This window comes from Xiphophorus couchianus, chromosome 21 (genome assembly GCF_001444195.1).
Source record: "Xiphophorus couchianus chromosome 21, X_couchianus-1.0, whole genome shotgun sequence".
NCBI lineage: Eukaryota > Metazoa > Chordata > Actinopteri > Cyprinodontiformes > Poeciliidae > Xiphophorus > Xiphophorus couchianus.
The window spans coordinates 21,657,286-21,681,995 of NC_040248.1; the positions used below are offsets into that span (position 1 = coordinate 21,657,286).

The 24,710-nt window shown below is 37.9% G+C and overlaps 1 protein-coding gene across 7 annotated transcripts in view; it reads right to left on the reverse strand.

Moving 5' to 3' along the window:
* slc12a7b (solute carrier family 12 member 7b) overlaps nt 1-24,710 on the reverse strand; it is a 58,687-nt gene that overhangs the window by 25,451 nt on the left and 8,526 nt on the right. For 5 of the 7 annotated variants that reach the window (XR_003593877.1, XM_028005145.1, XM_028005144.1 and 2 more), the window contains exons 2-3: nt 1,609-1,700; nt 840-971 (exon numbers count right to left, since the gene is read on the reverse strand). Coding sequence is in view for 6 of the 7 variants with exons in the window: in XM_028005145.1 (XP_027860946.1) it covers nt 840-971; nt 1,609-1,700 (224 nt within the window). In the remaining variant the exon portion in view is untranslated. Of the gene's footprint in view, nt 1-839; nt 972-1,608; nt 1,701-10,342; nt 10,493-22,754; nt 23,107-24,710 lie in introns of those variants that run through there. The other 2 variants (XM_028005146.1, XM_028005149.1) reach the window with 2 other exon arrangements.

The window sequence follows — 24,710 nt, forward strand, 5'->3', positions numbered from 1 at the left end:
TATAACCCAAACAAAAATTAGACTTACATGTAAGTGACAATGGAACCATTAACATAGAACTCTTTAGCTTCCAGTCAGAAACAACAGCTCCAAAAAGCCTTTATCCCTTCAAATCAGAAAGAGCAATAATCCTCACAAAAAACTGTGTTCTGCAACAATGTGCAAAAAGAAAAAACCCAAAACAGAGCAGAATTCACCTCACATGAGTGGAGTTATGGTATTAGTCACTAGCTATTCCAGACGAAGAGGGGCGACTGAGGTATCTGCTTCATGAACTCATCTACTTCTTCCAATCATTTCAAGACTTTCTGGGAGCCAGTGGGAGGTGGCCAAGGCCGATTTCTATGCAGGGACCGTGATGGGGAAACTGACAAGGGACTGGGACTGTGGTTAGAAAAGCATCCATAAGCTTTGTGGCGAAACGGTCAAAGAGTTTTGATCCTAAAAAGTTCAGACGTAAAGAATGAACAAACCAAAAGGAAAAACCTGAAAAATGAACTATGGACAATGGTGAATAAATGCATAGAAGAGTGCTGCAGATGTTCATTTTTGTACTAAGTGATGTCCTGATAAAGCTTGACTCCCTCTGAATCAATGTAAATAAAAACCATCCATTAAAATATTAATAAACAGAGAACGTCCAAAGACGGTTTAATGGGGGACAAGTTTAGAACCGGAGGAAGATGGGAGATTAAAACCAACAGCTTGGCTTCATGGGTCAAAGACCCCGTTACGCAACGACTGTTCAGCAGATTTAAAAGAACAACTGTTAAAATGAAATTGTATGCAACCATGTCAACCAAAGCTAGAAGCACCTGTACAGACTGTGTCTGCTTTACCTTAACAGTTTTCTTCTTGGTACTCTCCTCTTCATCAGCTTCCTCGTGCTCCTGAGCTCCTTGGGAGAGATTGGTGTAGTTTGCCAGTTTATCAAGAAGGGATGACACCATGGGGTGCCTGTCCATCTCTTCCTGCAATGAGACAGTGTAAAATCACACATTACCTTTTCAACTCTTTCACTTCTAGAAAATGATACATATAATCTATTTGGAAAACAAGAGTTGAGTTCAGTCCAAGTTCAGTCCAATTGTTCTGGATGCCTTTTTTGTACTTGCCTTTAAATACAGAGTAGCAATAATTTGAAAAAAAAATGAAATCCTGCAGGAGGAGATAGAATATTACAATATTTGGTTTCCCCGTTTGTTCAAAGCGTCTTGAAATAGCACAGCTGGATCGGCTTCACACAGGGTGGAGAAAACAGAGAGCTCAGTGGTTCCTCCATGCAGTGACCACAGGGCAGCCAGGCTGCCACATGGCACTCAAACACACCTGGCAAAGCTTCAGCTCACTCAACATTTAAAAACAGACCAGCTCTATTGTAAAACGTTCTACACTGTTGAGCAAAGTATTGGTGTTTCAGAAGAATGGCTTCATGGGTGAAAATGCATTCAGTTTTAGCAGGCTTCTTACATGGAGCTTTTTCAGGCTAAGGATTTAATAATCTGTCACATTTTGGTGTTTACTAACACATAAGCTTTTCAATGAACATCCCGACCAGTGACGGACTTTTAAACAAGTAATACTGATGAAAAATGATGTTAGAAATACCTCAAACAGTGCCATGTTGGTGCCATCATAATTGTTCTTGTCATTTTCTGTGTTGTTGATGAAGGGACTGTTTTCCTTTGGGACACCATCACCTGGGGGAAGAAAACAGAGGGGAGTTAACAACCAAGCCAGTCTTTCATAAATGACATGGGTCATATCCAGGAAATGGTTCAGTTCAATCTGAAGAAGCAGTCTGGGTCATATATAGCTCTTCCATAGAGACTAGCAGGTAAATGGATCGAAATGATACAGTGCTAGTAATATCAACCTCTTAATATGTTTCACACACACATTGACGCTCAAGCACTCTCAATCCCCCCAACTCCTCCCAAAAAAACACACATTTATACAGGTAAGAATATTTGTAAAAACTTGGGTGAAGCATCAGCAGAATATGACAGTAGCCTCAGTTAGTATAGTAGAAGGTATGATGGGAAAAACTACAACATACTGAACAACATTGATAAGTGATCCACTACAAAGCAACAGTTATTCCAAAATACATCGCAGAACAGAATGTAGTCTAAATTGTATCTGATTTGGAACATATAAAAAGATGCAGTGGTAGGTTTTAAGAACTACAAAAGCATCAGAGGTTGTTGAACTTACACAACTTTTGTTGAGATTACAATTAAATTGATAGAACAACTACAACTACTACTATTACTAGCGAGAGTAAGAAACCATAATCATCCCCGAATACTTGAGATCTCCTCTAAGAATGCCTATGTCCATCTATTTAAATAGTTAAGACACCAAATATGTCTTAATATCCATTAACATGCAGTATAAACTGTCCCAGGACCACCACAGAAAATAGTACCTACAAATCTTCCATACCTCCACTCTTGGGAGAACAGCCAATCAACACAAAGGAAAATGAGTAAAGTTCCTGGATGAGATTGGCTGCTTTGAAAATGCCAGCCAATAGCATATCAAGCAGCATTGCACCTAGGTATTACAGCTTCCCAGGTTGCATAAAAACTTTAAAAAAGCACATATTCTCAACAAAAAACTCCACAAACTCCATGAATACTGAACTGTCTAAGGGTCCACTGTAGTTGTAGTAATAATAAAATGAATAGAAGTAATGATGATAATAATAACATTGATAATAATAATGATAGTAATAATAACTAAAACATTTTTGAAAAAATTAAAACGGGGCCTGCCAAAGTGTGTGAGTCGGTAGGAACCCAGCATTCTGCTCCTAAAAATGAGCAACAATGCTAAAGTAAGCTACAATGTAGTCAACAGAAGGTGGAGCATAAATTTTTGAAGGCCAACATGAACTCAATCCATTCCGTATTCAAACATTAGTGTATTAGTGCCAAAATACTAATGTTAGCCTAAATGCTGTCAGTGTGGGATATCACTAGCATGTTGTCTTACTTTGACTTGCTCCATTCAGTATGCTAAACATAGCTAATAAATTTTTTAAAAATAGCTAAAATGCTTATTTTAGAGAAAAGTCATTTTAAAAATTCCTTTTAAAATTGCTCAACACTCGACAACAAAATATGTCACCAGTGGCGGTTTCTGATATTAGCAACATGGACAATCACCCAGGGTGGCATCTCCTCATGGGCGGCATACCAGTTAACCGCTTTCATTTTTGTTCATTAGGTAACATAGAGCAAGCGGGAAGCAGCATGGCCAAGAGCGCAAGGGAAGAGTTCATTAAAAAAGGCAGGTTAAAAATCATCAAGTATCTGACACAGTCGAACAGCGAGGTACTGGGGAGGGGGAACATCAGCCTGTCAGACCAATAGAAACCAGAAATGTAAACCTTGTAAAAAGCACTCGTGGGGTTATTTTACCCCCACCAGGACAGGAGAGTCAAACAGTCAAACCAATAGCAGAAATATTTAATCTACAAAATATGTGGAGGAAATACAACAATGGGAAGGAAAAGCAGGATTCGGCACAGACATCCATTATATTAAAGTTGTCATGTTTCCATGTAGAGATATTCTTTTATTTATTTAACCTTGATTTAACCATGTAGTCTCCATGGAGCTTAAGATTCTAATTTTAAGGGAGATCTGGCAATGATAGGCAGTAGCATAAAACAAATCACAAACAATGCATACAAATAAATAAAGAAAATCGACTTATGCCCCACTCGAATACATCAAATTGCCTTTTTAGTTTCAAAAGAAGTAAAACAAATCTGACGCCACTGTCGCCACGCAACAAAGGTTATAATAAATTGTGCAGACATAAACTTCCAGAGAACAAACATTCAATGATTTACAATGTGTTTTATGGTCACTAAATAGAAGAAAAGAGGAACAATACATGGGTGTAGATGCTGACAAATGCCAGACACAAATAACTATGCAATAAAAATAGAGAGATAATGGAATGAAAGACTCGTAAGTGAAGCTTATTTGTTTAAAATATCAATTATGAAACAAGTAATAAACATTACATTTTGTAAAATGGCAAAATCATCAAGCAAATGCACATCAAATATGCTGATCAATGTTTCACTTATTACTAATCAAAGGCAACTCTAAGCAGGCGGGTTTTAACTCTCGATTTAAATCAACTCAGTGGTTCAGCTTTTTTGCAGTTTCCTGACAGTTTGTGGTGCATAGAAGCTGAATGCTGCTTCTGCATGTTTGGTTCTGGCTCTGGATGCAGAGCAGAACCAGAACCAGAAGACCTGAGTGGTCTGGAAGGCTGATACTACAACAACAACAACAAAACATCTTTCATGTATTTTGGTGCTAAGAGATGAAGCAGGAATAAATTCACAAGAGCAAGAATGGATCAACTTCACAGGGTTATCTACATTTCTCAAAAGAAAACATTAACAATATGAAGGAAAATGTAGTTCAGATGGTAAGTAAATCCACTGTTAACTAACGGATGAAAATACTGTTTATATTTTGGCTGTAAAGAGTTACTTAATGGAGAAGTAGCAGTTTTATCCCACCAGAATGATTTTGAGCCTTTTTTGATAAATGTTATGAGTCATAACTATGCAGGAAAACAGCTGCACACATCAGAACTGATACACATCTTCCAGACTCAGAGCTAATAATAGCTCTAATAATAATAACATAATAATAATAATAATCTCTTGTAATTTCTAGACACAATATCAGATCACACAGACTGCAAGCTGTCCAGCGCAGAAAGGAACTGCTAGCTTTACTAACACCTGAAAAAAGTGCCTAGAAAGATGTGGAGAAGGTATTCAACTCATTATGATCACAGTTCAAATGACATGAATTCCATATTTTTCTGCAGTGTGGTAAAGAAACTCCATCTAATTAGATTTAAAAAGCATGATGTCTGAAATGTTATAGCCTTTCAAATGTCCAGCATTACTTTACAGTTGAAATACTGCACAGTCATATTGACAATTACGATTTGATATATAATGCAGCTCAGTTTTCACCCAGATTAGTTTTACTGAGCGACTAAAGCACCTTAGCTAGCAAAGTTCTTTATTGTTTCACTTTATCCGTTTTATCCATCAAATGAAAGCCTTGGGATTACGGGAAATCCCTGACTTCAGGGAAGTAGGCAGATGCGAGTTTAGCAGAAATCAATTTAAACACTTCATATGTAGGGAGAAAATAGCTTTCTTCCTGATCTAAATACATCTCTGCCACAGTTTGTGTGTTTTGGTTTGCTCATTTTGATCATCTAAGAGGTTTTGAGACACACACAGTGGGAATTGTGTTGTTTATATGAAGGTAAATAGATCTTTATGTGTTCTGGATAAAAGAAAACCCCAGGAACCTTCGTTCAATCAAAAGAGACTTATCCAGACAGCCAGGAATTACATAATACAATCTTTGCATTAACAGGCTCGCTGTGCACATCACTGTGTTGATATTGGCAACTGTATTTTATGCAGCTCATTTTTCACTGTTGCATGAGCTAATAATTATTAAGACTAATAAAAACTATTTCAGGTCAAAATCATTTTGTTTAGGATGACCTGACATGAGCTTTGGCTTTGAACTGAAAGGTAAACAACATCTTGGGAGGAAGAAAAGGGGAAAAAATGCCAGGTTATGTGTGAAGTAAAACTTTATTGAACTAAGCTGCAAAATTGTGCATGTTATCTTAACACTTGCATAAAGTAATTTCAATAAAATGATTTTAATGCAAGTTCCTTTAAGGTTAGTTAGCTCTGTCTTGAGACTGAAACATAAATCAACCTATAAAGATTTTGCCAAAACTGTTGGGAAAAAAAAGCACAATAAAGTAATTAATGTGCTGAATATTACATCCAAAATCTAAAATACAATAACTTTCCCCAACTTATTTTACTATGCAGTGCATCATAAGTGAAGCCTAGGTGTAAATTCAAACAGGAAAACTGTCCTCAGCCTCGCCTGCATCATGCTCCAGCTGTAGCATATCAGCTTTGGGCCACACCTATCAACACAGCTGTTCCTTTTCCTGGAGGATCCCAGTCCTCCCACCTCTCATCCTGCACACAGAAGTGGCCGCTGACCTGGGCACTCAGTTCCTTGTTCCCCTTTAGATCCAAGGAAATTTCTCTCAGCTTCGGCCTTCACTGGTCGTCATCTCCCAGCCTTACACAGCCTGCCTTCATCCGGTGACTAGAAGTCATTTTGTTCAATGGTTGGGCTTCATCTCCCAGCTTCTCCTCTCTTTCTCGCACTTGTTTTCCTGTTTGGTCCATATTCTTTCCCTTTCTTCAGCTGGCCGTCATCTCCCTGCAGGATTTTATCTCCCAGCTTCACATCTTTTCTCCTTCTCTTTCTCCACCTCTAGCCTTCATCCTCCTCTTTCCCTCATTCTTCACCTAATCTCCCTGTATTTTGGCCTGGGATACAACAAACTCTTTGATGGGTAAGATGTATATCAACTTCATCTCAAGCAACTCATTCGTGTGTATTGCAATTCACAGTGCTCATGTCTTCTGCTGGGGTCTGTCATGGAAAAAATTTACTTTAACAAGAGTCTGGATGAGAAGAAATAAGAAATTTATTAAAACCTTGCAAGGTGAGAACAGAAATACAGTCAAAGGAATCTGTCGAGTCTGTTCTGACTAACAGTGGATTTGGCTTCCTTTTATAGGTTCTGGTCAGAGAAGAGACACGTGATTGGAATATAGGTGTGAACCCTTGATTGTTATGTACCAGAGATTCTGTGGAGCCCAACACAGATGGTCTTGCCATTTGTCTATTCTTAAGGAAAGGGGGTTGTTCTTTAATGCTAAAGAGGGCAGATAAGTCCTGGGCTGGGGAAGTAACAGTCTCCAGGATCAAGGACCTCTCCCCTGCTGTATTATGACACTGTAGAGGTCTATGTGAGAGCAGCTTAACCAATCTCATGATAAGACTATGCAGATAACCTAAAGCAGACAAGGGACGAGGAGAGGATTGTACATTTTCCATTACATGTCTGAGCGCCAAGACTAAATTAATTCATGTTCAAAAAACTTCTTTAATCAGATCTACCTCAGAAAAAGCAGCAGGAAAAATGCCCTACTGGAGTACTTGCACCAACATAACTCATCTTTCTCTGAACATATCTGATTTAATAAATTAATACAAATAATTTAGAAACTACTGCATTTAGATTTCATGTAAAAACTGTATCCCAGGTATTGAAGAAGATGCTTTTTATTTTTCCCAATGGTTTTAACACCAACCAATTTCAAACACGCCTCTATCATGTATCAGCCTGTGGTGAGCCCGGCTGCATTTCATGAGTAACTTTTACCACTTGATCCAGCTGTAGGGGGAATAAGAGGCTTGGAGAGTGGCTTAGCTTGCTAGTAATCACTGACAATGTCATTACGCCCTTGCACTTTGCAGCCCTTTGACACAATCTGAACAGGACTGCAGACTGTATTAAGTGAGGAGACAGTTTTCCAATAACTGTGGGTAAGAGAATGGATTTAAAGATGATGTATACTGGGCAGGAGGAATGCAGCTAACCTTTAGCCTGTCAGTCAGAGCTTAGCTCGGTTACATAGCACTCAGCACAGGTAATCATTTCCTTTACTGACAGTGGCTAAATCTCCTCTGAGACAAGGCAGTGTGCTAAAACAGGCTCCGCTGTTTCCAAATCAGTACAGGTGATGCTTCTGTTTTTAAAACCCGCCTACATAGTGGTTACATCATCAATAAGTGATCAGAGTGCTGCGCCTCATCATACGAAGGAGTACAAATACAAGAGCTTACCACAGCATCTCCTCATGTTTAGGATGGGATGTCTTTACAGCTATGGAAGAAAATTGAAGGTCGTGCTGTTTGAACAATCTTTTTTTTGGAAGCTGAATCTTTCTGAAAACTTCCCAGATTTCTGGTTTCTCAAACATTTATGCAGTTAATGTCAAAATGTCTTGTAGCACAAATAACATCTGGAAGAAGTCAATCTAGGATTATGCCTTTACTTTTCTACGATTCATCATCTGCATTCCTGATGTCATCAAGAAGAAAAAAACACTCCTGCACACACAAAGCTGTGGTGCTATGCCCTTTTAAGCTAAAAACAATTTCAAGTGGTCCCATCCATGTCAATAAATCCCACAGTGACCTTAAGTTGCACTTGCACATCAGTGTCCCAAACAAGGCGAAAGTGCCAGCTGCCACTATTGATGGCAAATGCTGCAATTAATGTGGCGACTGTTGCAGCAGATTATGTGCTTTTCCAAAAGGACATGTGAGACCAAAAGATAAGGAGGCTAGCGTAGACGCAGCATGCCTGTTAGATGGTCTTCCACATGATCTGGAGTATTAAAGATGGAGATGTAAACATTGACTGATGTGTGTGCAGTAGCAAACAGTCCTGAGAGACTTGGTCTAGTTTCTATACAGTAGCAGCCATGATAAAACATTTGTCTATTAAACAGATGCTGTGCTTTGTCTGCATCATTCCAGCTGTCTGAGGTTTCATTTTGAATCCTTCACATGGAGATTTTCTTGACTAACAGTAATTCTGTGTTTGTATTGTACCAAGTGTAATATTTGACTTTCAATAAATGCTCTGTATAAAGCCTGGAAGATCGACATTTGAGAACTTACTAATAGCAAAACAGCTGATTTAGAGGGAATGTGAGGACATCCTGCTGTTTAAGGTCACCTTCCTTGCTATTGTGCTCTCTTCTTTCACATCCAAACACACGCAAAGGTTAAAGTGAGAGATGGGCCAGACAAGATAAAAGAGATATTTTCCCTTGATTTTCTCAGACTGGTAATCATCAAGTTCTACAAAAACTATTTAAACACATAAACCAACAAGATGCACTTTTCTATATATATTTTTTTAAATCTGGTGTCTGCTATCAAATAAATGCAGGTGGATTTAAGTAGCTAAGATAGGGTGTGTGTGTTTGTGTACATGCTCTACTTCTGCAGGTGTTGGGCAGATACTTCCTGTGCTATAAAACTCTACTCAAAATGTGCTTTTGGTCTAAAAAGCCTGCAGTGCATGAGTAGCAATGACTATGCAAAAAAAAAAAAAAAAAAAATGTTCCAGTCAAAGAAAAATTGGTTGATTCTGTTCTTTGGTTGATTATTTGGTGCATCTCAAGTACATATATATAATATTCCAGTGTTATTTACAATAACACTGTCAGACAGCATAAAGGATATTGAAAGATGTTCTTGTGCCAAAGTGGCAAGTGACTTCAATTTAGGAGGCTGAACCCACTGCCTAATAATATTTACAGGATCTTGATAAACAAATAATTTCTGAAATTAATTCTATTTCACAGTATTTCATGTGTAGCTCTTTTGCAACACAAGACTAATTTATTCTGACGGTTCCAATTAATTGCAATCAATAAAAGATTTCCCATCACTACAAAGCAAAGAAACTTTCCTCTTTAACTGCATCTTAAAGGTTACTCGTAACAAAATGATGAGCTTTTTTTATTTGTTCCTTGTTTTGTCGTCGTTTCCAAGAAGATGGTGTTGCTCTCAGACTTCATCAGCATTTAGCTTAGCAGCTGGTCCAAATGTACCAGAGCAGGTATATTAGGGATGTGCTAATAGTTAGGCTCAGCCTTTCTTGTGGTAATAAATGACCACGCGCTCTATTTATAACCGCTAAGCCACAGACTGTGACAACGCAGTAAGCTGCCTAACACTGGCAACGTTAGATCCCAGTTTATTGTACCAAGAACTCCAAGAGCTGATGCAAAAGGTGAAGAACAGAGAATGTTTCTCTCCCGGCCAAAATTTATTTTACTGTCACAACAAGTGATTAAATAAATAAACACATTAAAAAAATAGAAAAAGAACAAAGAAGAAGCAAAAATGCAAAAACTGATTTTGCCTAAAAAAATTAACTGGTTGGAAAGCTTGGCTAACAACTTTAAAGTGAAATTTGGTGGGCCAGATGGAGCAACAGTCAGTCTTTCACACACTGTAAATTAATGTCAAGTCCAAATAAATAACAGCCCAGCCATCTCATTCTCTGTTCTTTTATCGGTTTATTATAATTTCATTCGGGGTACTACAGTTAATTTTAAAACTACTCTGTCTTTACTGGAGGAACTGATGTCGAAGAGACTTATCAGACATGACAGCAGACTAGATACAGTTCAGGTAAATTACAGAAAGTTGGAAATTATTCTTGGACAATAATCCTACTTTATTTTAATTATGAAATTATTTTCAAAGTGAACAGAATGCATATATCCCTAATTTTTTAGAATTTATTAGCTAAAATATTGAGGTACTAGCAAAGGGCAACTCAAAGCCTACATGAAATAGGGAAAACGTACCTTTCCGACGAGAGCTGCCCCTGTGCTCCATTCTGAGGAGCCTGGCTAAAAAAGGGGGATGGAAGGGAGAGGGTCCTAGCAGTGGTCCTTGGGGAACTCCAGTAACGGTGGTCCAAAGTATAAAGATACTTCTACTGACGTGCACAAGTCAGGAAAGCTGGCTGCACTGTGTGATAATGTGAGGATAAGCTATTTCTGTGACAGTCTGTGTCCATGTTTGTGTGGGCGTGTGTGCGTATAAAGTGGCTGTGACGACAAAGTCAGCGACATCAGCCATGCATCACAAAGCACCCTCACCCTCCCACCGTCAGACCTGCAGGGACAGGCATGCGCGTGAGAGCACACACAGTCCTTCCCCACAAGCTTCCTGAGCTTCTGATCATTGTCACAGCTGTGCGAGCGAGAGTTAACGCACACCGAAACGGGAGGAGCAGAGAACGCAAAAGAAGCAGAAAAGTGTAGTATAGACATATAGACCTCCTAGATGTCACAGGGTGAAACAATTAGTCCAGCAGCTTGCTGCACGGGAAACAACCTATACAGTTTTACCTGCAACCAACAGTAAAACCAGCATTCATCAGATCCACAAGGTCATTCATATGATTTATTTAATACTCAGTGAACTTGAAATATTTAATTTCTAACAAGTATGCAGATCTGATATTACATTTCCTTATCGCAAAACACTTCTACATAAACATAAATGACAGCGGCAGACAAAGTCTTGCCCCAGTCATTACCTCGGTCAACCTAGCACCCCACTGTTGTTCTTTTTAGTTGCCATTTAATCTGTTTGGCAGAGAGCAGGTGAAGTGGGCACTAATCACTTAACCAGATTAGGCTTATCCTGAACTTTTTATAAAACAAGAGGCAATGTCGAGGCCTGAGGAGGATATGGCGTTAAAGCCAGCACAGAGGGGAGATTCACTTCCTCTTCCTGTCTTCTGATGACATGCCCATCATAAGAATGCCCTTTGCCAGTGTGAGATGCGCTGGTGACCAAGGAGACGAACGTCGACTCATCACCCCGAGTCATCTACACAGTTTTGGTAGATACTAGCAAATGACATCTCTGAGAATATCAGTTCAATCCGAACATCACCAGCAACAGCTTTGCCAGGCTTCATGAGTCCATGTGACCAAAGTGAACATCTGTTGCCACCATCATTAGACCGACAGATGTGTGGAAGCACAGCTTAGAGCAGAGATATCAAATCAACAGGAAGGAGGATTTAGTAACACCAAGCTTCACTAAAGATCATCCAAATCTAAATTAAAATTCAAAATCAGTTTTACCAAAAACTATCAGAAAAGGGTTTTTCTCAGTTATTTATAAAATTTATTTAAAATATTTTTTACCACGCTACACTTTGCAAGTCAACTCTTATTCTGAAAAATCCAATAATCTGTTGAGTTTGCAATCTTAATGAGTAACAAATGGGTGGATTAAGGGTGTTTATAGAGTTTATTCAAATGTAGAATGTAAATGAAAGTAAATTAAATGCTAGAGTAAAATCTAAAATTAAAAATGGGTCACTTCCTGCTTAAATTTCAGATGTTTGAAGAGGTTGGTTGTGCTGCAGAGTGATGCAGACTACACAAGGTAGCAAATCTTACACATTAAGCATTTTTAATCCACATTTGTGTCTTAGAATCCAAGGATGGATTCTAATGAACTGATGAATCAGTTCATTTCTGCACAAATGAACTGACTTGATTTGTTTTGTTCCCTGAACCCGGCAGCTACTGTTCAGGTTGCCCCGGCTCCATTTAGAGTTCTGGTTTATTCATGTCGGGAATGAAATTGGTTGTATACCACTGGATGTTTTGCACCTATTAAGCATCAAGTTTATTTAAACTTGTGAAGTGTACAACATTTCCCAGTATGCAACACAGACCTTAGGCAGGATGAAAAGAGAAGCAAGAGGACTTATAGCACCTTCTACTGGAAACAAGCAAACAATTCATTCTGTAAATTTAGATCTCCACATTGAAAAAAATAGGAATTAGACTGTATTGTTTACAGTTGGTGGGAATGAGTGCAGTCTTTCTTTTCTATCATTAGGAACTAAAATATGTCAAGGAGAGAAAAAAATTTAATTTTCCTAAATTAACTCTGCTTAACAGACTGCACAACACAGGTTTATAATGTCTTTCTTTAAAACTCTTTCTTTAAATGAGGAGATATGTGGGTTTTAAGATGAATTCCCTAAAGTGAGATGAAGTATAGAAAGAAAAAAAAACAATGAAACAAAACAATAAGAGGAGACAGGTCAGTCAAGGCTGGTGAGATCAATGTTACTTAGCGCCTCTTACATCTGAATCCTGGCTGCCATCTGTAAACATCAACCATGAGATCATGACCAGGAAGTAAAAAGAGCATTAGTAAGAGTCAATGCCTCTAGGAAGTAGAGTAGAGTTCAGAGAGCTTTTAATAATACCTAACAAACATGATCAATGAGTTTCTGAGCATATAATCTCCCATCTACAACAGGAAATATATAATTAATACATTTATTACATTTAAATGTATTAAATGTTATATTTATTTTTTTGCACAAATAAGAAAAATGTTTTGATTAGGACTGTCATAAACAATTATTTTTGTAGCAATTATTCTGACAATTAATTGAGTATTCAAATAAAAAAGCTTAATAAAATGACATATTGGTAAATCCTGGCATAACAGCTGTGTTATTGATCCAAATTTTCATGTCTATGCACCTCTCACATTTACTTTTCTGTACCTTAGAAAATTAACCTGTAACAAAAACAGCTCATTTTTACATCAACCTGGACAAAAATTACACAAAAATCTGAAATTATATTCAATTTAATAATAAAATAATCAATCAAATTCATTTGTTTAAATCACATTTCAGCAACAAGGCGGTTCAAAGTGCTTTACATCATAAAGCAACAGGCTGATAAAGACACTCCAATATTTAGTTTCTGTATTCATCTTCAGTCAGTTTAATAGATGACACCAGGCTTTTACTGCTTTTGTGTCCATGTGAACAACAGATCTTTGGCACCTTTGCCGTACCTAGAAACACATATGCTACTATGTACACACCACGGTGTGATCCGCCAACCACCTGCTGCAACCAGTATGGTATGGAATTTATTTTCCTGTTTGGCCGTAAAGCTAGACTTGTGCTAAGCATCAGTTAGAGAACTGGAGCGTCCATCTATATTTATATTTGCCTTTGATGTAGGCAAATTTAACAAATATGAGATTAAAAACCTATCACAAAGCTCAGGATAAGCTTTACTGGTAAAATATGTTTAGTATGTGGAACCTGCAATATAATCAGCTTGACTTATAAAATAAATGTGGTGTTCAAATTGACAGTGTCACAAATGAATGTTTTGAGGCAGTACGAACTGAGATAATACTTCCCACTGAGATGTCACAAAATATTTCTTCATAGTTCATCTGTTCTAAAGATTTAAATGTAGCCATCTAACTGCATACTTAGGGCCCTATGTTATCCGTCTTATTGACTCCCAAATTTCACTTTTTCCTATTGTTATTTTTCAGAATTCCACTTTTTCCATTCTAACTTTGTTTTATTAACCCAACATATGTATTCATGGAGTGAATAAAAACTATTTAACAAACCAATAGCCAAAGAATCACACATTTATAATTATTCTGCTTTCACAGAAAAAGTGATATGGTAGTAGAACAACTGCACGACGTAGTGCTTCCAGTCATTTTCAGACCATTGAAGACCATTGACTGTGGAAAAAATAGGTGGGTAGAATTGGTTACACATGCAAATTTCGACTGATCACCTAAAATGAAGGAAATCAAGGCCAATTTATCGGTTCGCGCTTAATGTTTTTGAGATATTTAAAAAATATTTCCAGACACTTTTTAATGAACAAAAAACACTCAAGGATATTAGCATGCCTTCACATATGTCACAAAAACTTTTTCTGTGCATATCTTTACATTTATGTTGTTCAGCCAAGGCAACACCAGCAGACATACACAAGCACTCTCCCAAAGGCAGAGAGAGAATACACCACTCAGTGTTCCAGATGGAGAACTTACACTGTCAGCATCAACTGTATGGCACCCATAGCAGCACTTTGCAACTGTCAGTAACAGTGAGGTCACTCTCTCTCTGCTTTTCTATACAAACTCACTTATAACCAGACATGACATTAGATCATTTTGACAGAAAGCACCATCTAGCTAGGATGCTCTACCTATCTGAAAATGGACACAGAGAAAATGTATAGCACTTCATAAAATTCAACAAGTAATATACTCACATTCTGTCATGTAACTCGACTTCTTCCCAAGCGTTCAAACCAAAACAGCAAATGAAACACAGACATAGGAGAACAAGAACGAATCATGTGACTTCATACAATCAACCAAACTTCCTTAAAATGTAGTTACCTCCTTAAGAAGTCAAACAATGGCTGCTCTTTGACCATATGCAAATACTGGAAGTAATACGCCACTCCAACCTGCAGCAGATGGTGTGACAACAAGACTTTGAAACAAAACTGCAGACAGGCATCCAGACTGGTCCTCAACTACCTTCGACAAAGAGTTGCAGCTGTTGCTGATATGTTATAAACAATTATTTCATCTAGATTCACATGAGAGCTTTATCTAAGTCTTTTCCAGAACTTCTAAGCACACACATTAGGATGCAACCACTGTAGGAAGATATGATAACCATTTGGGACCAGATGGTGTCCTGCTCTGCCAACATCTGGTTTATGGATTAGGACAAAAGATATTAAAAGCAAGTGGGTAGATTTGGGGAAAATGAAGTCTGCCGGACTACCAGTCACATTCTGAGCACTTTAAAAAGCAGTTAACCATTTCTTGCACAAGCATTTATTATTTACGGATCAACTTGTTTAATTAAATGACTCCAACAAGCCAAAGTTATGAAAAATACATTCATCCATGGCAGAGAAATGGAAGGATCACATTTTATATTTCTCAAGCTAAGAGAAAATAAATTTCTTGTTACACAAATTCAGTCATCAACATAGGTCCTGGGTGCTTTTGGAGAATGCAGCTGAGATTGCAGAATTAAAGTGGCTAAGCTAGCAACTCGCAGCTTTCACCAGGGCAAACTCTAAAACCTTTAAGGAAAAATCCCTAAAGGGCTGAGTAAAGTTGTACACTAGGGGTTAGCATTTAGCATATTATTTATTATCAAAAAACTGACAACAATAAATTCCATTTAATGGCATTTTAATACTCCAAAAAGAGTATTGTTGACATCAGGGATGCACCGATAAATCGGCCCAGATTTCCTTCATTTTGGGAGATCGGCAATCAGCTGACACTTACATGTGAAACCGATCTTATCTGAGCAAAGGAGATAGTTAAGATCTACACGTTATGAGACCTTATCTCCTGACAGACCTTACTCACTACATTCAGCAACTTTCCAGACAAAGAAATCTGTATTAGTCAAAACTGGAATTAGGAGGTCAGGCTTTCTAAAGAGTAATGATTGATCAGAAAACTGCAATAGGTGCACCCGTAGTCATGTTTACTATTTTCGCCACTGCTTGTTACATTGAGTATCAATAAAGTAATAAATTTAAGAACATAATTAATGTAGTTACTGCGTGCAGTTTAAAGATAAGTGTCCCTCTTTAAGTCACTGCTGTCTTCAAGGAGCCCATTTCAAAACATGTATATTTTCTAGGAGCAGTGTTTGCATTAATGTGTAATCATAGCAATACAGCTGCCTAAGTAAAACACTAAAAACAGGTTGTAAATATTAATAATTTTTTATTGTAATATATACTACAAAATATTGTGATACAATTTTAAGCTTATGCACCATCTCAGCATGTCATAAAGCATCAGATTCTACTGATCTACATGTTTCTCAGAGCATATGAACAGCGAAAGATTATTGGAAAGGAGGATTAAAAACTACTGTCTCATATTAAAGGTTGATTTTTCTACAAATGTCAATGCAAAACTATGCTATCACAATAAAATGCTGTAAGGCTTCCTTACATAACTAAAGGAATGTTTGCTTTTTTAAGATGCTAAATTACTGGCATATTTTCCATCCAGTTCTACTTTAGAACTCGACTTCCGGCTGTTTGCTAGCAAATATTTACAGTCCATCATTTCCCTGTGCAGAATATTTGCGGTTGTTAGTGAAGTGCAAGCTTGAGCTACCCCATTTATGGCAATAAAATGTGGGCAAATTAACAACCAAAATGAATGAACTTAATGGACCATGTTAGAAAGCACATCAAACAAGTGGGAACATCGGAGAGGATATCATGTGTAGTCTGGTTTTAGATGTTCCTAACTAGAAATCTACATGACAAATAGTAAACTTTGCTAAATAAACTTTACTGAAATAATGAAATGTTGAATCCCTTCTTTCCAAGCTTTAAAGAATAATTTGACTCAATTAGGCTCTAACCAAGTCAATTAAATACAGCCTTTTTTTATTAGGCTATATAAAAAAGACAGTAAACTCTAGATTTCACTGTAGCTATTTAGTGCAGATCATTGCAAGAACAATATGCTGTTTGATCTTGGTTAAAAGAGATGCATATTAAAGAGGCAATGAAAGTATGACAGTGTGACCTTGGTGGTCTCACAACTGCTGCTGTGAGGAAAAGAATAGAAAGAAGGAAAATAGATCCCCATTATGATAGGTGCAGGTTGCAGGCTAGGAGCTTATCAGAGATACCATATTGAGAACAGGCAACTGGTGAGAGTGAGATCACTGCACGGGAAATAGGAAGCAGTCTTACTAGCCAGTACAACTCTGTTTAAACAAGCTATCAACACAATGAGGAGTGTGGAGTGTCATAATACTCTTTCTTTTCCTGTCATATATGTTTATTTTTAGTAAATAAACCATAGGACATAGTTGTTCACACCTTACAAGATCTTGCATTTTGAACTTTAACTTGAGTGTTAAGCTGCAGCAATGTGAGGTTTGACTGCCGGCCTTGAGGAAACTCTGAAATCATATCACAGTATGTCTCTGTGCTTCGATCATTACATTCCTGTCTGTGTCTCCTGCATGCATTTCTCCCCAACACCACACCCCTCAGCATTTCCCAACACAGAGAAAACACATGACTCGAGGTCCACTCAGTTTAAATATCTGCTCACATGGATTGTGTGAAACATATAAAAGTAGTTTCTTGGCTGCTTTTCTTAACTCTTAATTGTCAACTAGTATGTTTTCAATCTAATTAGCATTGATAGACTTAATTTTAAATATTAGTAATCAACAAGGTTTTACTTCGCCAACCCTTATAAGAGGTCAGTGCAGAGTAAAAAACAGAACTCTTGCAACAAGGCTAATGCAAACACACAGCTGAAAGTCGAGAACACAGCAAGGTCAGGTTGGACACACGCTGGTGTACAAATATACTAAAAATCGGGTTTCCAAACCTTTCTTAAACTACCTGCAGAGGCAGTGAATAGAAACCTCAACTGATTCTGTTTTTGGAGAACAGAATCTGAATAGTGAACGTGTAGGATGCAGCTTTGAAATTAACATAACAGTTGAAGTGTGAAGGAGAAATTGTAGCTGCTGTTGAAAACAAAAAAAGTGCATTTTAGCCTTTTTTGGGGCTTCCTTTTAATGACAGGAAGCAGATGTATTACTCTGTCTCAAGTGTCTGCCTCAAGATTTTACTAAAAACAAACAAAAAAATCCCAAGCAAACCATAATGTGATGTTAGACCTTTGCTTAAAAACAAAAGGAATTGAGCAAAAAAAAAAAAAAACGGTCACAGTGCAACAGAAGGTTTAAACAAAACCAGATCTGACTGGGAAACAAACAGGAAACACATGACTAGGGCAGATGGACAAAAAACACCGACTGAGTCTGGAACACCTCGGACATTTCCCTGCTCAGTTTAAACCTAAACCATAATGAAAAAATGCTGCAAGTACCCTCAAATCCTTTAGCTTAACTATGGACATTATTTTATATTCATTAAAAATACTGCACTTTCACATAGTTTCATTACCTCCCTTCAAACCATAACGTCTTCAGTCCATCAGTCTGGCTCAGCTTTGTCCAAACATTTGAGAAGACCCATGAACCCATTGAGGTGCTTCCACTGCAAACCACAGGAATTAAAATTCCTGTAAGATATATGAAAAAGACTTCTTTCTTTACTCATACTGGTCACCTCCCACTGAATATTTGTCCATTGTATACACTCTTTACTCCCTTTACACTTACACAATCCCTCTCCACCCTATCCCACAAGGACCCTGCTCACTCCCTGCTAGAACACAGCGTTCTGTCTAAAATCTGCATACTCTGAGCTGGATGCAAAATTAAGCCTGCTAGTTAAGATTTCACACAGGCTCAAGTATTGCGGTGATTTAGAAAGACCACTTAAAAATCCCATTAACGCCCCAGCTTCAATCAAGTGTTGCCATCAATTTATGTTCCTATTTTATTTTCAATTGTGTTAAGCTCTAAGCTAATAACATGTGATCCTATGAGGAAATAAAAAGATCACTGAAACTGGACCCACTGATTCTAGGTTACAGTGAGATTTGATCAGGTTACAACTAGGGGCGCACCGATTGCAGGTTCTGGCCGATCGCCGTTTTTTTTAAAGGTTTTGATTTGGCAATTCTGATTTTGGATGATTTTGTCTGAAAAGTTGCTAAATTGGCAACTGTGTGGTGACTAGTGGCACCTCATATGCTCAATAAGTTGAAAAATGTAAAGGCAAGCTAGTAGTATAGTAGGGTGTAACAACGCATCCAGCTGACAATAACATGTTAAAAGATATTAGGGTCATCAAAAGAAAACAAGATATTAACATTTTTTGTTTTTGAAATTGGATTCCAGTCTAGCTATGACAAATGTAGAAAAAAATGACTTGTTTTTTTGCAGCCCACAGAAAACAGGCTGAACAGTATATTGTGATTTGCATTTTTTGCTTCAGTTTTCCACATTTTTTGGGAAAGTTTTTAAAAACTTCACCTTTTCTAAATCCTTCCCCTTAACTTCTCTTAACTAACATCTCTGGATCTGAAAGACTTCTCTCTAGCATGATTAACATAAACCCAAGTATTGATAATAACTTCACAGCAATAGATCAAATATTGTATAATAATTTTCTAAACCATGTCTCATCCCAACGTGGTCCATATTCTACAAGAGCAATCATGCTTGAATTTCTTTTTTAAAAGTTAAAGAAAAGCTTTAGGTTGTGAATTAGAGATTATGAAATGGTCCAAACTCTATTTAAAATGGCTCGTTATTTTAAAAATAACAAGAAAACATATATTTTAGGTAGCTATGAGCAAGTGAGATTTAAAAAAATAGAGTTGCAGAGGGGAACAAAGAGGAAATTTATGAGCCTGTGAAAAAAAATACAGTCTATTACATTATGGGATGGAGGAAGGGTCTCACCTCCCCCACTCAGCCAACAGGAAATGGGCCAGCAGGATAATCAATAGCAACGACTCCTATTTAACTCTGTCCTCCCAACATATGCTCATGAGTCAACAGCAGTTTTTACAGTTATAAACCCTCCCTACAAAACATGCAAAAAACCCCAAGAACTTCAACCTGTCTGTGTCCATTTTGAGATGTGATTTCCCTCTATCTACCAGGCTGTTAACAAATCGGACGCCTTGGATGAAAAAAACGATTGGTTGGTAACGGAGGTGCTAATTTAAATCATTTGTTAAACTCGGTTAAAACATAACATTTAAGATAAGACATAAGATTTAAGATTTTGTTATATGATAAGAGTGCTACTAAATCAGTAATTCAAATCTTTCTTCGTGTTTCAGTGAGCAAGCAAGAACAATAATCTATGTTGTTGGAAAATAAAGCAGTATTACCCCTTAAAAAACGAAGAAAAAACTGAGTTGGTGACGCAAAAGAACAAAACCATAAAATCCACCAGCTTTTTTTTATTTCTGTGTGAGATTGTATCCCTACCTCACCCACTGTCATTGTCAGAACACCCTTCATCAGACTCAAAAACTTTGCATGTGCCAGAGTAACTAAAGCAGCATGATATCCCGCCTATCACAATAAATGCCATTCACTCTCCCACAGTTTGTAAAAGCTTAACCAGCAGGCTGCTGTAATTGCAGCTCCACAGCAGAAATTAAAGCATGGGAAATAAACAGCTCAGAGCTACAGTATGCAAAATGCTGTGAAAGAAGCAAGTTGACTAAAGACATTTGAGAAAAACAGAGAGTCAAAGTGGAGTTAGTTAAAAGTGCACTCTATGACCTCTCTGGGCTGAATGCTCAGATAAACAGAACTATCTCTGCACACACATGTCATGTTGATTGATAATGTGGCTTTGAGCTAGAAGGAAGAGACTTTTAATAAACATACAGAGAAATGCTTCCACTTGCAAGGTGGGGTCTGTATGTTAGAAAGCAGGTCAGAGTTAACCCAAACAGAAAACAAAAATTCACAACACTGGTCTCTTTCCAACTGCCAGCTCAATCCTCGCTAATTAAAAGTTTACATGCTGTGGACCAGTCACAGCTTGAAGTTCCTGTGCAGTGGCATTTATGATTTCCTCTATTGGTCTGAAACAAATGGACCATAACAAATCAAAGAAAATTCTTAAAGAGCTAATGTTTTTTTCACTTTAGTGCAAGCAAATTCAGGTATGCATGACTACATAGGTAACGGTGCTAATACAGATCCACAAAAAAGTCACCAGGTGACTGGAAACAGAATATTTTCAGCTGGATTTGCATTGACTCCTTGACTAGCTAGTCGGAAACTCAAACATTTAATCTTTTTCAAATCAATAATTAAGAGCTACCAAGTTGCACTCATAACACTCTTTAGAGTGGGGTTGTTACTGAATGAAGAAGACTTATTTTCACATTTAGTGGAGTGACTTAAAACAAAGTCAGACAAAGGCCATGGACGTAAGAAGATTTCTTACCTCAAAAAACAGGTCTGTGACTCATTCAGGCTGAAACAGGGCAAGAGAGAGTGTGATTGTCTGGAGATAAGAAGATTGCTAAAAATAAGGGCTGCACTAAGTTTTAAAAAGCCAGACCTGCTGATTCTGATTTTGGTCAATGCCAATTTTTTTGTCTGAAAAGTAGCTAAAAATAGCTACAAAGTTGCTAAGTTGGCAACCGTGGACTGAGGATTGTTAACCACCCATGTGCAGACGTGACCTGAAGGGCAGCAGAGAGAAAGGGGACTGTGACTGATTTTCAGACTTTAGCGTCAGTGGTTAAGATTACTGATCTCCTAAAATTAAGGAAACCTTTTATTTTATTATTTATTATTGTACAGCGGATTGGCCAGTGTATCCCTATCAAAAATATTAGAACAAAGTTGCTGATTTATAGTGGGGGTAGAGGAGGCATCAACCTCTGGTTTGGAACATGAATCGGGAAATGTTGCCAGTGTTTTAGAAATCTCACAGACCAATAAAGAATCAAAATACTATTTGAAATGTAAAAAGAGCCTACAGTTTCACTTTCAGTTTCATGCTAAACATGCTAACTGCTAATGCATGCATTGTCAGTTCGTCATTCTGTCCTGTTACAGGGACTTATTTCTCGTACAGCGAGATGCGACGATGCCTTTGATCCCAATGTAAATAATTCATGGTTTCCCACAGAAGAAGTCAAGAAATAAAAAATCTGAAGGCTAATAATATATATTCTGATATTTCTTGAACATAGCTGCCTGCAAAAAATGTTATTCATATGTTTTTCAGTATGAGGTATTAAAATAATTGCCCGTTTTTTCCACAAGCTCTGTTTCTACTATCAATCAGTAAGTCTGGTGACTGATACCAACAAGTTTCCAAATGACTTGACGTTAAAGTTCCATCCATCAAAACAACTGGGTTTCTTCAGACAGTAACTCAGAATAGAACTGAACAGAAAGATGGAGTTGGCTGGGGATCTGGTTGCTAAGTGACGTAAAAAACAAAAAGAAAGAAAAGAAAAAAAAAACACCTTGAACTGCCAACTGTGAAGATAAATGCATGGAGTAGCAGGGACACTGAGGCTAAAAAGGAAACAAGGGAACGGTCCTCATGTCACTTCCTTGAGTGGCAGTTGCGTGTGAGGGAAACCCATCTCATGCAGCAGTTGGACAACGAACAAGCGCTCCCTAAAATGTACTACTGCTTTCACATTATCCACCCACATGAGCCATAAACAGTTTTTCTGAAAAATAAAGGCAGTAATTACCCTCAAAATAAAGCTAAATTGTCAGCTTGTGTTGGATCCTGTAAGCAAACTCTAGAACTTTCCTGAAGGACTTCCTTATCTACACGCTAACAGATGGAAAAAAAGTTTTTAAAAATAGTCAGAAATTTGTTTCCAATGTGTAGAAATCTATAAAAGACATGTTCTTGCATCTGAATAAATGTAAAAGAAAACAGAATCTGATCTCACCTGTAGGATCTTCTTCCTCTCTTAGCACGTTGCTCCCATCCACATCTTCCTCTTCCTTTTCCTCTCTTGTCTTTCCAGTGCCGTTTTTCACTGGGACCACAGTGAAGTTAGTGGGCATTTTCTGTTAGTCCGATTCTGTCCCCTCTTATCTCCTTCTCCCTCTTAAGCTGCTACTTCTTCTTTCTTTTCCTCTGGCCTACCGCTCTTCCTCCTCCTTCTTGTCCACAGTTTCTTTACGTTCTTCAGACCTGATGAACTTCAACGCTCCTCAGCAGACAATGAGTCTCACGCTCAAGTTTTTGTTGTAGTCACCAGAATTCAGCTGTCCTCCCATCTGAGATCGACCCCCACCTCAACTGTCCAAATAAGGAAGAATGGGTCTGCCCCGCCCAGAGGGGGCAGTCCACATAGACAGACACCCTCGCAGAAAACATGACATGCATTTGTGCTTATTAGCATGTGAGAACATACTAGAGGTCCTTTCTGTTCCCTGAGGGCTGACTTCCAACTCTTGGATTGCTGCTTTATCTCACAGACGACAAATACTGACGGGATCGACTGCTGTTGTGAGAAAGGAGAAAGTCTGGAGCCGATCCATTCAGGAACATTTTCACACACAGACAACAGCGCTAACTCGTCCTGTTTGCCTATGCAATGTTATTTGACCCAGTCTGTAGTGACAGGTGTTTAGCAGTACCATGAATTATGTATTTGGAGTAAAATGTCTTTATTCTTGCACATAATTATCAATTAAAGCCACACACATATTTTGTTGTCAGGAAGGACAACAAAATATCCTGCATTAAAGCAGCTCTGTTCAGTAGCAATAATGATATTTCAGTCCCATCAGCTGATCTGACCAATAAAATTAGTCACTTCCAAAAGATATAGTGTTACAAACCACTTCCCACATCAAGTAAGCAACAGCCCTCACTGACGGGAAATATTAAAAATACCAACGTCACAAGAGTCGACTACATGAAAAGACCAGGTTCTACTGTTGTGGGTTTAAAGTTATCTTGGATATTAACCAAGTGGAGAGCTAACCACCCCCACTTTTATTACCCCACTGACACCAATGGAAGATCAATACAGTTGAAAGAAGGGAGGGAGATGCAGGAAACAGGAAAAGGAGGAGGTGCAGAGGGAGGTAAGAGAAACACCAAGACCCACATGGGCAGGGAGGGTAACCACACACACCATAGGAAAATACTGCCAATATTTTTAAGAATGACAGTTCACATCTAATTACTAAGGACCCAATAAGTGTAAAAAAAGTTCTCCAGGAATGACATAATATGACTGTTTAACATTGTACTGTTGTAACTAAAATACAGCCTTATAAAATCTGTTTAATTTTCCCCCCAAATTCTGCATTTTCCATTATCTTTATGATTTCAATTTCATCCATGTTAACCATATTTATTCACCTAAAAAGTATGTGGCTAATGTGTGAATGACAGCACTTGAACAAATCAATAGCTAGAGGTCAACATTTACTGTAATCCTTTTTCACAAATACAGACTGCTGTGGTTTAACAGAACTTTGATCTTGCGAAATGTTAAGTTTCTCCCTCATCCCTGCTTCGCAGTTGATCTTAACACCAAAATATTTGTCACACAAAAACTCACAAAAAGGAAAAGTGCACACACTGCAGCGTTTCCCCTACCAAAGTCCAAGGGGAGAGCCAACTCCAAAACGGATAAAAGCGCAACAAAAACACGAGCTTCTGCTCTGTATCTGCGACGCTCACACACGCTAAGCCAGTTGTGCTTGTTTACGGGTGAACTGATGCTCTCACTCAAAAACAGTGCACAGTTGCAATACGTGTGTGTAATATATATACCTGTATATATATATTTATATAATGTCTAGTGTACTTGGATATTTTGGAGAAAAATAAATCATCATTAAAGAATATCCCACTGAAAACATATTGCCATCAGTGGTAGACC